The sequence below is a fragment of the Oryctolagus cuniculus genome, chromosome 7, assembly GCF_964237555.1.
Source record: "Oryctolagus cuniculus chromosome 7, mOryCun1.1, whole genome shotgun sequence".
NCBI classification, from domain to species: domain Eukaryota; kingdom Metazoa; phylum Chordata; class Mammalia; order Lagomorpha; family Leporidae; genus Oryctolagus; species Oryctolagus cuniculus.
In genome coordinates, this window is record NC_091438.1 from 50722336 (window position 1) to 50736907 (window position 14572).

A 14572-nucleotide genomic window follows, 5' to 3' on the forward strand; every position below is an offset into this window, starting at 1 on the left:
ATCTGGGGAGCTGCAGTGATCTGCAGAGAGGCCAATAGCAAGGAAAATACTTCCTGGAGGGACGCCCCTTATAACACAGGATTTCTTGTTATAAAATGGGCTGTCCTCATTGATCGTGCATCACGGGGTGCATGCACAGATGTTCACATTGATCAAGTTCAGGCGAGCAGAGACAGCAATAGATCTTGGCTTCATTCACTGGGATTCTGAGAGATGGGACTGTCCTTAGAAAACAGGGGTAACTCTTCGAATCTCACCACATTCAGAGCTTTCTGTTCAGAAGTGCCATTAGCGCATTCTTCTTGGAATACCCAAAAGCTGATCACAGACTGAGGGGCAAGTGAGTGCTAGAGGAATAAAAGGCACTGATATGTTTCCAAAACAAGAATATTATTTATTTGTTAGAAACTTATTTATTAGAAATTTAGGTTAAAAAGTACCGGAAGAAGAAGGAAGGGCCATGGAATAAATGATGAGCTTGTTAAATAACTGAGCCTGTATTATCTATCAAACGACTGTGGATCATTTGGTTTCTTTTTTTGTGGATTTCCTGATTTTCTTTCCCTTGTGTTTTTTACTTATTGGTGTTTCCAGGTTGGGTGTAAAGCATTTTATTATCACTTGCCTGAAAAATACAGCAACCAGTGAGCCAGCAAATAAAATCACACGCAACATCATCAGGGACACAACCTCAACTGGTGCAGACACATCACTTCTGGTCCGTCTTGGGGACCCACTGTCAATGCTCCCTCCATTCCCCATCTCCTCACAGAATGGAGGAGCCCAGCCATACATGCAGTGGCAGTTTTTATTATTGTTACAAACACCCCGGCCATTGCACTTCTCAGGCAAACAGTCAAACTTCAAGGTTGAGCTATTGACACAAGTCCTGTTAATGCATACCCGGTCCTCCCCACAGGAGGTGCCATCATTTATCACTCCCAGGTCAGGTATCCCCAAGGGTTCCATGGATAGGTGATAGCCCGTGCCCCAGCACATGAGGTTTTCTTGCTGCAGATAAGTGGAAATTATAGTTGTGTGTTCAGGCAAATCAGGAATGCTTTTTACGTTTATGCACTGTAGCCTGCCACATATGGAGTTTTCCTTATCACATTTTCTATAGCTACTAACTCCTATAATTGCACAGTTACCATATTGATTTCCCTGTAAATTAACTGCTTCGTAGCACTGATCAGGAGCCTCCTTGGCATCAGGCCCAAAAATGCTCTGGCACTGCATGAATCTGGACCGGCACCCCTTTCTGAAACAGAGGCCATGGTATTTGCAAGGGGTTCCATCCTGTTTATAAGTGTCATTTGGACAGAAGCTTGAGGTTCCGTTGCAGTACTCTGCAAGATCACATTCATTCTCTTCCTGCCTACACACATATCCAGATGGACGAAACCCACAGGCGTGACAGCAAAGACCAATGCTACAGTTGGCACCATGTTTCAATTTACAATTTGGTTCACAGCACAGGTCTTTTCGACATTCCTCTTTTGAACCACAATCACACTCCTCATGGTCTTCCAGAATTTTGTTTCCACATCTCTTAATCACATAACCTAGTCCTGGGATATTATTTAGACAATTTGCTCCGAGAGATATGAATTTAATATAAAAGATGTAACTACAATTACTAAACCCAGTACGCCCTGTCCCCATGATGCAACTACGCCTACCCTTGCATTGGCAATATTCTTCATCATGCTGCATTCCCAAAGCATGGCCCACTTCGTGGGTAGTCCAGGTGGCAGGTCCAAGGACATTCTCATCTAGAAAGGTACTTACAGATCCGGCGCCAATTTTAGAACACACTTTCCCCCAGGACCAAGCAAGAGCATCACTGTACTTCCTGTGGACATACAAATGTGTCCAATCTGAAGGAAGTCGAGGATATAGATCGGTTCTTCTGTATACCAAAAATCTGCTTAAAACTTCGGATAAAGTGGGATAGTCAAGATACACTTTGTTAAAATCTGTCCATACCTCAAGGGCTTTCAGCGTTATTCTCACATTGATTTCTTGAAAGTAAGTGTCCATAATTGCAGTCAAAAGAATGGCATCACTTATGACTTGAGAAAGATTACTGTTCACAAATTTATATCTACCCTGATCAAAGACCATGACCAACTCCAAATACTTCTGGTGTTTGTAGGATTCGGAATAGTCCCTGAGTGCATCCTTAGGCCTGTGCCTGCGCATCTGCTGCTCTACTACGTCATCCGTCAAGCCACAGGTCTGGTTGCTGGAGGGCTCCCTCTTCAGGAGGTACACGACATGTTCGAAATGGTGAGCGTCCTTGAGGGGCTCCATCTGGTACTGCTGCGCATCGATGTTCAGTACGCCTCGCAGACCTCCCATGCAGGTAATTAGGGTGGCGTCAGAATCCTCAGACTCTTCCACGGAGCCCAGGTAGGCGCAGTCCCTGGGCATATACGGCTGGTCCTCCACCAGCTCTCCCACTTCTGTGAAGGAGAAGACGCGCAGATGTGGCGGAATGAGAAGCTGCTTGGGCCGCAGGTGGAGGACGTGCTTCTTGCCTTTTAACCGCAGGAGGTAGGACAAGGGACTGGCCGCACCCTGCTTCCCTGCCCGGAAGCTCAACTTCTTGGGGATGGTGATTTCATAGGAGTCAAAACCCCATTCCGGGAGAAAAATTAAGTCGTCACCAAGCGAGTCAATAAGGAGCGTGGCCAGAACCAGCACCGGGAGCGAGCGGCCTCGGGAGAGCAGGGTCGGCGCGGACCTCATGGTCTGTTCGGGACTCGCCTCTGTGCTCCAGCCAGGCGTGGCCCGAGCGACTGCAGCCTCGCGGCTCACACCTCCATGGGCCGCGGCTGGGGGCGCCGGAGCGCCGGCTCTGGGGGACCGCACCCTCGCCGGGCTGGTCCCGCCGGCTTTGCCCGCAGGCGCGCGCCCTGGCCAACGCATCCAGTTCGTCCGCTGCGAGGTGCGGTTGGGCGCACGTGGAGGGAACGAGGAAAGGTTGCACGAGGATGAAAGGGAAAAGGGAGTCACTGGCCGGTGGATAGAGAGGGGGCAGAGAGTGGGGTCGGAAATGGAGGAGGAATAGAGGAACTGGTGGACAGGAGAACTCGTTATAGGCTCCTCGTGTCTTCCCATAGCCTGCCCTTTCAGCCCGTGTCTGTACTCCCTAGGACACAAGGTTGGAATCGGAGGATGTACTGGCCACTGTGCCCTCTTCAATGGACCCGTGCACCCTTTCAACATTTCCACCGACGTGGCTTGCAGCAAAAATGACGAAGCATCAGAACGTGGGAGCCTGGACAGTGCAGGGGACTATCAGTGTGGACTCTCCATCCCCTACCCAGTCCTCTCGCTCGCAAATAGATGAAATTTTAAAAGTGAGTTAACAAGCTATGAAACGACATGGAGAAGCCTCAAGGCCTATTGCTAAATAAAAGGAATCACTCTGAAAGGGTTACTACATGCTGTGATATATATATATATAATTTTAATATTTTGTGTTTTATGTATCATTATATATTATTTCTATATTTCTATATATGTGTTTCTATAATTAAAACTATAGTAGCCAACATTTATTAAGATCCTTTGTACAAAAATATTCTAAGGGCATGTGCATTTACCAACTCATTCATTGAATTATAATAAAATAATAAAATAACCTGGCTCTAATGGGCATTTGGAAAGTGAACTGGTGGAAGGCCCCCCCCCCACCTCTTTCTTTCTCTCTCACTTTCTGCCTGTCTCTGTCTTTTGCTTTACAAATACACATGAAAAAAATATATATATATGTTTTAAGTCACAGTATTTAAAATAGAAAAAGAAAGCAACCCTTGAGATGAATGGGGGCACAGTAAAGCTGGGGCACTACTGGGCTAGCTGATCTACCCCAAAAGATTTGTGCATGTTGCCACTGCAAAAGCAAGTTGTAGAAATCAATTCACATTTAAACTAACAACTCTATCTATTAAATAAAACATGGCATATAAATATGCAGGAAGGAAACTTTCAAACACCTGATACTGTCAATGAATAACTCTTGAGCTGAATGTGTCGGTAGAGACAAGAATGCTTGTTTTTCATTTTTGCTCCGATATTTTTGTATGAACTGAATATTTTTGGTAAGAATATATTCACCTAGCACCCATGGAATTGAAATAAGAAACGAAAGTAGCATAAAAAAGGATTTTAGTTTCATTTATAGAGTTATGGCATCATAGTATGGGGGAAAAACAGTATGTCCCACGAGTGTGATGCTTTGCTTTCCTAATAGCCTGAAAGTTTATAATGGCAGGAGCTATGTCTACACAGGTCATATGTATAGCCCTGGGATCTCGCATAAGTCTTCTCCCAAAGAAGAATCTTAATAAAAGCCTACTCACCAAAAAAAGCAACTTAACAAATGCTTGTTGGATTTAATTGTACCTTTTAATAAGCAAAATGATCTTCAGAGATAACCTACTCCACTTACAATGCATTCTGGAGGAGGAAACTGACAGCTGATGTCGAGATGCCTCCTGGTAGCCAATGAGGTCACAAAGCTCATCAGTAATGCCGTAAATATTGGTGTCACCCACAGCTCAGACTCTTTCTATTATAACAACTTTTTTTTAAAAAGATTTTTTTTTTTTGAAAGAGAAGGGGAGAGAGAGAGACAGAGAGAGAGAGAGAGAGACAGCATTCTTCCATCTGCTGATTTCACTCTCCAGATGGCCACAATGGGCCAGGCTGAAGTCAGGTCTCCTACGTGGGTGACAGAGACCCACACACACTTGGGGCCCATTTTCTTCTGCTTTTCCCAAGCCATTAGTAGGGAACTGGATAGGAAGTGGAGCATCTGGGACATAAACCAATGCCAATATGGGATACTGGCATCACTGGAGGTGGCTTTGCCTGCTACACCACAATGTCAGCCTCTAAGTTGATAATTTTGAATGGCTGGCAAATGATGTTATAAATGTCCAAATGGTCCTTGGCAGAAAAAAGATTCCCAGTCCTGATAGAGTTTGAAGTCAAATGATAAAAATAATAAAGCTCCATACTCTGGTGAGAAAAAAGCTTTTTCCCTGTAGATAGTCTAAAAAGCTAAAATTTTCTCAATGTTAAATTGGACACCCAATGTTATAAAATTGTAGACATCATGCGCTTCTTTCTACATCATGAAATATGTATTTTCTTTTGCAATTATAAATGACAATGTCATTTTGTATCAGATAAACAAAGATTCCATTTAGTAGTCATTTTTCAAAGACAAAGTAGAATTTTGTATTCCTTATTTGACCTTCCCAGGCTTTGCTGGAGTTTGAGTTTGGTAAATAGAAATTCTTCATTGAAGTGTAGACATATGGCCATGACAGTATTAGGGTTGTTTAGGGGGCCTTTTTTATAGGGATAGTCTATTGTGGGTTTTACATTTGGCATAAGACTCTGTTTCACAAAGAGTTTATCTAATTTTTCTGACTGGCCAGAAAGAGTGAGAAGCCCAGGGTTGTTTCATAGTGAGGAATGGTAAGAGCAACATTAGTATCCAGGAAGGCGAGAGGAGGCGGATCCAAGTAGGAGAAAAAAATACCACCTTGGAGTGAGATCCACACACCCCTTGGATCATAAAACAATGAGCGCTACACACAATCTCCACCTAAACCCTGAATCCTGGGGAATGAGCAATTTAGAAGTGAACTGCAGTCCTCACTGCTCCCTCCATCCACTGCAAAGCCAAGAGAAGATGATGTGCTCTCATGTGGGAGACCCGGAGAAGGCTCCTGGCTCCTGGCTTCAGATCAGCACAGCTCCTGCTGTTGCAGCCAGTTGGGGAGTGAACCAGCGGATGCTAGATCTCTCTCTCTCTCTCTGCCTTTCCTTCTCTCTCTGTGTAACTCTGACTTCCAAATAAATAAATAATTAAATCTTTTAAAAAAAGAAGACACAGATATGCAGTACTCCACCTGCCCCTGCTCTAGAGATTTTCTTTCTGCAGATGAATAGAAATTAAAATTCAATGATCAGGCACGTGTGGGATTGATACATTGCAGTTTTCCATATAATAGATCTCCAGTTTTACATGTTACATGACCACTACTCTGAATTCACAGTTTCCAAGTCAGTCACCCAGCAAATTCACAGCACCAGGGCCCTGACATGGAGCAGCCACAGCTTCTTTCCCAAATGTGTTTTCGCACTGCACGTCCCCAGAGTGATCTTCAATCTTTTTGGTAACAAAGGGACCACCATCACAAGGAGTTCCATCCTACTTGTAAGTTTCATCTGGGCAAAGATTTGACTTTCCATTGCAGTTTTCTGCAAGGTCACATTCATTTTTCTTCCTGCCTACATATCATGGGCAGTCACAATACCAAAAGCAATGCCACAGTTGGCACTTGTTTGAATAAGCAATCTGGTTGGCAACAATTATTGCTTTTACAGTCCTCTTTGTTGCCACAGTCACAGTCCTCTCCTTCACCATCCTCCCTTCACTGAGAATGCCATCTTTGGAATATCGTAATCAACTGTTATACCCAAGACCCAGAACACAGTAGGATTGCGTCTTCTATCCTGACTGAGTCATGCAGCATTCTTGTTGCATGTTCCAGCTCATGTGTGTATGCACGGGCAGAAGAAATCATGTTTTCAGCTCCGAGAGGATGACTGGATGACTCATGATACTTATCGCAAGCACCTGTAATCCAGGTGCCCTCCCAGGTGCATCTCAGAAGAGTCTTATACAAACAGGTGTGACCAGTGTGCATTAGAGGCTATTCAACATCTCTTCCATTCTTTGAAAAACAGTGTAGAATACTAAGTAGCTGTTTTACACCAATATTTATTATTTTCAGTTCAGATTTGAGTAGCTGGAGGATCTATCTGTAGAACCAGTATCTGAGGTTGAGAGCCCTTTGAACTTGCCAGGAGAAGTCCTTCAAACATAATGGTGGTCCTTAAACACCAACCGTTTATGATCAAATGCAAGGGACAAGTCTGTATACTTTCTATGGACGAGGCTGGTGTATATTCCATCAGCTCTTACCCCTCTTGTCTGGCTCTTTGCTGTTCTGTTTCTTCATGGGTGAAGTAGATGCTAAATTCCTCACCCTTCAAGAGATAAAAGTTGCGCTCAAAGCTGGATGAGGCTTCAAGGGTCTCGTTTTGGTAACCCCAGACATCCGTGCACACCATGCCTCTGGATCTTGCCTCTTTTTTTCTTTTCTTTTTTTTTTTTTTAAAGATTTATTTTTTATTTGAAAGTCAGAGTTACACAGAGAGAGAAGGAGAGGTGGCGGGGCGGGGGGGTGTCTTCCATCCACTGGTTCACTCTCCAGATGGCTGCAACTGCCAGAGCTGCACCGATCCAAAGCCAAGAGCCAGGAGCTTCTTCCGGGTCTCCCACATGGGTGCAGGGGCCCAAGGACTCAAGTAATTTTCTACTGCTTTCTCAGGCAATAGCAGAGTCCCAGCTGCTCCACTTCCGATCCCACTCTCTGCTATGGCCTGGGAAAGCAGTAGAAGATGGTCCAAGTCCTTGGGCCCCTGCACCTGTGTGGGAGACCCAGAAGAAGCTTCTGGCTCCTGGCTTCAGATTGGCGCAGCTCCGGCCGTTGCAGCCATCTGGAGAGTGAACCAGTGGATGGAAGACCCCCCAACCCCTGCTATGCCACAGTGCCAGCCCCCTGTGTATCTACTTCTTTAATACAGTTATTTGTGTTTAATTTTCCTCATTCAGTGAAGAGGTGTTTGCCCTTTTTTGCTTCTCTTTAGCCAGTTGTTTTGCTTCAGAGTCAGTGGGGAAAATATATGTTATGAGATCTCTGTCTCCCTTAAATAAAAATGTATTTATTTGTAAGGCAGAGAGGGGGAGAAGGAGAGGGAGAGCGAGAAGTAGAGAGAGAGAGGGAGAGAGAATCTCCCACCTACTGGTTCACTCTCCAACACAACAGCCAAAGTTGGACCAGGTCAATGTTAGGAGCACAGAACCCAGTCCAGGTCTCCCACATGGAAGGGAGAGACCCAAGTACTTGAGTCATCACCTGCAGCTTCCCAGGATGTGAATTCATAGGAAGCTGGAATCAGGAGCAGAGCTGCTGCTCAACCAGGGCACTCGATATAGGATGTGTGTATTCCAGGGGGGCGTTGTAACCATTAGGCTAATGCCTGTCCCTGTGTGATCCTTTATGTTGGGAAAGTTGCTGATGGTGGGCCCTGGGGGTAGCAGGCCTTGGTTGTTAGTCAATCAAGTTTCCCAAGACAGGCAATTTATTCGCCATTTGCAAGGCAGGCAGCATGAAGTCCAGATTTTCTTCCTCGTAATTGATTCCAGGCTAATGATGTCATTGATTATGCTGTTCATCTGCATACACAATGTTCCTCAATGTGTGTTCATGCTTGAGCACTCACTATCCAACCCCCCCACCACAACGACTTTGCTCTACCAACTTGGTTCATAACTCACTCTTCTCTTTTCTCCCTTCCTTCTTTCCTTCCTTCCTTCCTTCCTTCCTTCCTTCCTTCCTTCCTTCCTTCCTTCCTTCCTTCCTTTTTGCTTCCCTCCCTCTCTCCCTCCCTCCCTTCCCTCCTACCTCCCTCCCTCCCTCCCTGTTTCATTTTTTGCTGTTGGAGTTAAGTGTGAGCATGGCCTGGGGGCTATAGGGTGTGCTGCTCCCTCATCCAGCACTATGAGCTAATCACCAGACTGATTGGAACATGCGAGTTCAGAACTTTTTTGGCCTGCTTATTTGCTAATGTGGTAGAAAAGTACTTGCTGGCTTGGTGGGGTTTTCAAGGTGGCTCTGCACCTGTAGGACTACATCAGGTACTTGAGCCAAGTACTGGACGAATCACCTGCTACCTTCCAGGGTGTGCATTATCAGGAAACTGGATCAGAAGCAGAGGCGAGACATAATCCAGGCACTCCGGTGTGGAGTGTGGGTGTTGCAAGCAGTAGCTTGCCTGGTTGTGCCATATCCCTGCCCCTGCAATTCACTTCTCCTTGTGATTTTGTTGAGGGGAGGAGATGCAGACCCATATTGGGTCGGGGTGTCTCTGTCAGCAGGCAGATTAGCCCCGCTTTCAAGCGATTTCCCATGAGGAACACTACACATTGTTTGCGCCTCAGCTAACATTGTTTTGTCAGCTACAGAGGTTTCAGTCTGCAGAGCAGAAACTATGAAATACCTGTTTGTGACTGTTCCAGTGCAGTCTTTATGTGCTGTTGGACGATGCATTTTTTCCCACTAAGTACAAGTGTGTTTTCTGCAAATGCTAGGCTGTGTTAGGAAACAGATATGATATTGTGAAATATCTATTTGGTCTAAGTTCCCTTTTCCTGACATCCAGCTCCTAGAATCCTTTATATCTCTGAAATGATGAGTGTGTTGTGTATGCTGAAGAAATAACTGCTGGCCCACTGCTAGACTACTCCAGGACGGGGGCTGGTCACCTGAAGGTTGAAGGTTGAGCCGATCACCCCCGAGTGAATCAACCTGCCTACTCCTGACGCCTCCTGTCACTCTAGACCAGCCAGGGTGGTCTGCCTCTCCAATTCCTGGTGACTATTTAATCTCCAAGATCACTATTCTTCAAAAGGATGATTTTTATTTTATTTTATCTTTTATGAAATGACAAACCATCTGAGGCAAAGGTAGTTTCTCAATGAATCAACTTATTGCATTGCACAAGAAAGTAGCATACTCAAAAGGAATTTATGGAATTATAGGCAAAAATAGGTAAAAGAAAATTATTCAAGCATGGATGCTAGTAACCAACCAAGCACCAAACAGTTTAGCCCACTAAAGCACGTTTATAGAAGTCATCCAAATGATGTGGAGGATCAGTTCCTTCAAAGTGGCACTCACAAGGATGAGGAGTGCCACTGAGCTGCCAGCAATGAGGGCAAATGACAATTTCTCCCCAGGGCAGTGTCTCCAGTGCAGCTGATGTCTTTCAGAGTGAATGAATACTCACTAGGAGTGGAGTTGATGTGGGCCTGGTTAATTTTCAATCCAGTGTCTTGCCCCCACAGAGATAAGAATTCTAAATAGAGGTGCATATAGGTGTACAAGTGAGAACAAAATTTATGTAAAAGGTGAAAGAATGAACATACATTTACAGGAGAGTGTGGACTGCCCTATATGGAGAAATGCTCATCGTGAGTGGGCTACAAGATTGCTGAGAGAAAGAGAGAGAGAGCGGGAGGGAGGAAGCCTGAAGAGCACCTCCAGTCATGGTCGGGGCAAAAAGAGGGCTCTCCCCTATTCTAAGAGACTTTTATGAGGTAGAAGGGTGGTGCTTTAATTGAATAAACAAACAGGGTGTGGTCTTGGCATTCATGAAGCCATCTGGGATTTTTTATGGCACCTCCACGTGGAGTTTAATATCCACATTGTCACCATGGTTTCTCCTCCTTCCCGGTCCCGGATGAGACACAAGTGCATCTTGGGAAGGTGGGTATTTGAGACTGACAGAAAAAGAGATAGCATTACAGTGCAGTGCTGGCAGAAATTCCAACTCACTTAGAATTGCAAGTCACAGCAAGACGCGTCTCAAAGGCAGTCTGAAGGCACTGGCATTTATAGTATCAGGAAGTAGTCTATCTCAGTTTCCAGTCCTCAACTATCTCGTTTTATATTGGCACACAGTTTGTCAATATGGCTGTAGTTGGTGAGTGATTAAGGGTGACTGTCAGCCAGGCACTTGGCTCAGATACAACATGTGTTACATGAGAAAGCTCAAAATGAAATAAGCACTGTCAAAGCATCATCACTTTCATCACAATTTACTTAGAGTCACAAGAGCCATAACACTGCAAAACACTCCTCACAACACCTCCACAAAAATCCAAAAAGGCTGGGTTCACAGGAGCTTCTAAACAGCTGAACACGGGGGAGGGCATAGGACTTTACCCGTCTGCCTGTTCACGTGGTTCCTTTGTCACATCATTTATTAATAAGATAATCTTTCCCTAAGTTCCATGAGTAACTTTAGCAAATTAATCAAATCCAAAGATGGATGAGTCATGGAAACCCTAAGGTATAGCCAATGGATCAGAAACCTAGGTCGTAGCCTGTGCTCACACAGGCATCTGAAATGCTGGCCAGTCCCATGGGAATGAGCACTCAATCCATGGGACCTGTGCTATCTCTAGGCAGACAGTGTCAGAATTGATTAGGGGACACTGAGTTGGTTCTGTCCGAGAATTGATTGGTGGTATGTGGGAAGGAATCCCCTTACACATTTTGGTGACCAGAGGTGACATGTTCTGTGCTGACGATAAAAGAGGAGGAAAGACACTTTGGGTTTTCCCTATATATTGCAGAGATTTATATATGTCGTAGTAAATACATTGAGGACCTCTATCATGTCAGCTCTTAGAGACCAGCCATGAAAGCAGTAATATAAATGAACTAACAATGAAGTGTGCTGGGTGGTAATTTCTCAAACATTGAAAAGAACAGATTCTTGAAATCTTAAGTTTCTATTTGACCATTCTGGAAAGGTTTTGGACTAGGAAAATTGCCTTGAGATGTCACAGCTTTCGTACACAACAATTTCTTTGTCTGCATTTCCCAGGTTCCCAATTTTGTTGGCCTCATCGGTGACCTTTGTTAGAGATTATCAATAGCACATATTACTTCATGCTTCCTCTACTTTATGTCTCTTACTTTAAAACATTTCAATCAAATAAAAAATTGTATTATTCAGAATAAGTTTACAGCATAATGAGAATTGACCTTTTGCTCGTCTTTATTCCTTGTATGTATGATTTTGTGAATTCTTTTTTTAAAAGATTATTTATTTATTTATTCAAAAGTCAGAGAGTTAAACAGAGAGAAGAGAGGCAGAGAGAGAGAGAGAGAGAGAGAGAGATATCTTCCATCAGCTGGTTCACTCCCCAATTGGCTGCAATGGCTGGAGCTGCGCTGATCCGAAGCCAGGAGCCAGGAGCTTCTTCCAGGTCTCCTACATGGGTTAAGGGGCCCAAGGACTTGGGCCATCATCTTCTGCTTTCCCAGGCCATAGCAGAGAGCTGGATGGGAAGAGGAGCAGCCGGGACTAGGACCAGCGCCCATATGGGATGCCGGTGCATCAAGCCATGGGGTTAACCTGTTGTGCCACAGTGCCGGCGCTTTTTTTTTTTTTTTTAAAGATTTATTTACTTGAAAGAGCTAGAGAGAGAGAGAGAGAGAGGATTTCTATTCTGCTGATTCACTCCCCAGATGGCCACAACAGCCAAAGCTGAGCCAATCCAAAGTCAGGAGGAGCCAGGAGCCAGGAGCCAGGGGCTTCCTGCAGGTCTTCACGTGGGTGCAGGGGCCCAAGGACTTGTGCCATCCTCCACTACTTTCCCAGGCCACAGCAGAGAGCTGGATCTGAAGAGGAGCAGCCAGGACTTGAACCAGCATCCATATGGGATGCTGGTGCTACAGGCCGGAGCTTTAACCTACTGTACCACAGAGCCAGATCCTTCCAGGGGCTGGTAATTACATCAGTGTATCTTTTGTCAAAACACACTCAATTGTATCTTAAAAATCATAAATTTTATATTTGAATTATATCTCATGAAAGTTACTAAGAATAATGTGATTTTGGCACATAAATAGCAAGAGGAGGAATATAGAGAACACATAAATCATCACTGTTTATAAAAAATTTTTATGGTGATGATATGTCAGAAAGTGCAGGAAGTGAAAATTCTTGAAAAATAATCTATGTGGGCACAATTAGGTTGGACCACTGCTGCATCATATTCAAAAGTAATTTCTAAATGGATTTAAGCCTGATGTGCAAAAAAATTTTTTAAAGGTTTATTTATTTATTTGAAAGTCAGGGTTACAAAGAGAAAGGCAGAGGAAGAGAGAGAAGAGAGAGAGATCTTTCATCAGCTGGTTCACTATCCAGATGACTGCAACGGCTGGAGCTGAGTCAATCAGAAGCCAGAAGCCAGGAGCTTCCTCCAAGTCTCCCATGTGGGTGCAGGGGCCCAAGGACTTGGGCCATCTTCTACCTCTTTCCCAGGCCATAGCAGAGAGCTGGATTGGAAGTGGAGCAGCTAGGACTTGAACTGGAGCCCATATGGGATACTGGCACTGCAGACGGCGGCTTTAACCACTATGCCATAGTGCCAGCCTCAAAATTTTTTTTAAAAAGATTTATTTATGGGGCCAGCATTTGGCATTTGTTAATCCTCTGTCAGAGGTATCAGCATCATATATGGGCACCGGTTTGGGTCCCTGCTGCTCCACTTCCCATCAAGTTCCCTGCTAGTGTGCCTGGGAAAGCAGTAGGAGGTGACTCAAGAGCCTGAGCCCCTGCACCCAAGTGGGAGACCCTGAAGAACTTCCTGGCTTCAGATCAGCCCAGCTATGGCCATTGCAGCCATTTCAGGAGTAAACCAGTGGATGAAGACTTCTCTCTCTGTCTCTCCCTCTCTCTGTCTATAACTCTACCTCTCAAATAAAAAATTTTTAAAAGATGTATTTATTTATTTGAAAGGCAGAAATAAAGACACAGGAGGGAGGGATGGGGGGGAGAGAGAGAGAGAGAGAGAGAGAGATCTTCCATCTGCTGGTTCACTCCCCAAATATCCACAATGACCCCAGGGCTGGGTCAGGCCAAAACAGGAGCCAGGAGCCAGGAGTTTTTTCCACATTGCCCCTGTGGTTGCTGTGGTCCAAGTACTTAGGTCATCTTCCACTGGTATTCCAGGAGCATTATCAGAGAGCTGGATCAGAAGTAGAGCAGCTGAAATTTGAACTGGCGCCTGTTTGGGAAGCCAGCACGGCAGGCAGAGGATTAACCTACTATGCCACAGCACCGTTCTTGTAAAAAAATTTTAATTCAAGTGAGCATGAGAATAACATCAGATTACTTTCAGAGGATCTCCAATTAGACTCACAGCTGACTTCTCATGAGAAACCCTACAGGTTAGGAGAGAATGGTGAGAACTAGTACAAGGTTAAGAGGAAAAAAAAAAACTGCCAACACAGAATACTGTACCCTGCAAAGTTCTCATTTATGAATCAAGGTGAAATAAAGAACTTCCTGGGCCTGCGCTGTGGCTCACTAGGCTAATCCTCTGCCTGTGGCGCCGGCATCCCATATGAGCGCTGGGTTCTAGTCCCGGTTGCTCCTCTTCCAGTCCAGCTCTCTGCTGTGGCCCGGGAAGGCAGTGGAGGATGGCCCAAGTGCTTGGGCCCTGCACCCGCATGGGAAACCAGGAGGAGGCATCTGGCTCCTGGCTTCGGATTGGTGCAGCACACCAGCCATGGTGGTCATTTGGGGGGTGAACCAACGGAAAGGAAGACTTTCTCTCTGTCTCTCTCTCACTGTCTATAACTCTACCTGTCAAGTAAAAAAAAAAAAAAAAAGAAAGTGTGGGGAGCAACTGAGACTAGACTAAGTTACTGGAATTAAGACTTATTCTATGCATCTGCTCTCCCACAATATGGCGCTGAGAGAGAGACCAAACAACTTCTACACAGCTGCCTCCAGTTCGACCAATAACCTGCAGGAGCTGATCCTGATCCTGATTGGAGGAGAGCAGTGTGCTCGGCGTGTGGGTAGCAGAGCATGGATTGGTGGAAGAGGACTA

The 14572-nt window shown here is 45.0% G+C and overlaps 1 protein-coding gene across 1 annotated transcript; it reads right to left on the minus strand.

Moving 5' to 3' along the window:
• Positions 1–373: 373 nt before the first annotated feature.
• Positions 374–2953, minus strand: ADAM30 (ADAM metallopeptidase domain 30). Its single transcript, XM_008264579.3, has one exon. It carries the CDS (start codon positions 2932–2934, stop codon positions 523–525), a length of 2412 nt encoding a protein of 803 aa, XP_008262801.2. The 5' UTR covers positions 2935–2953; the 3' UTR covers positions 374–522.
• Positions 2954–14572: the final 11619 nt, after the last annotated feature.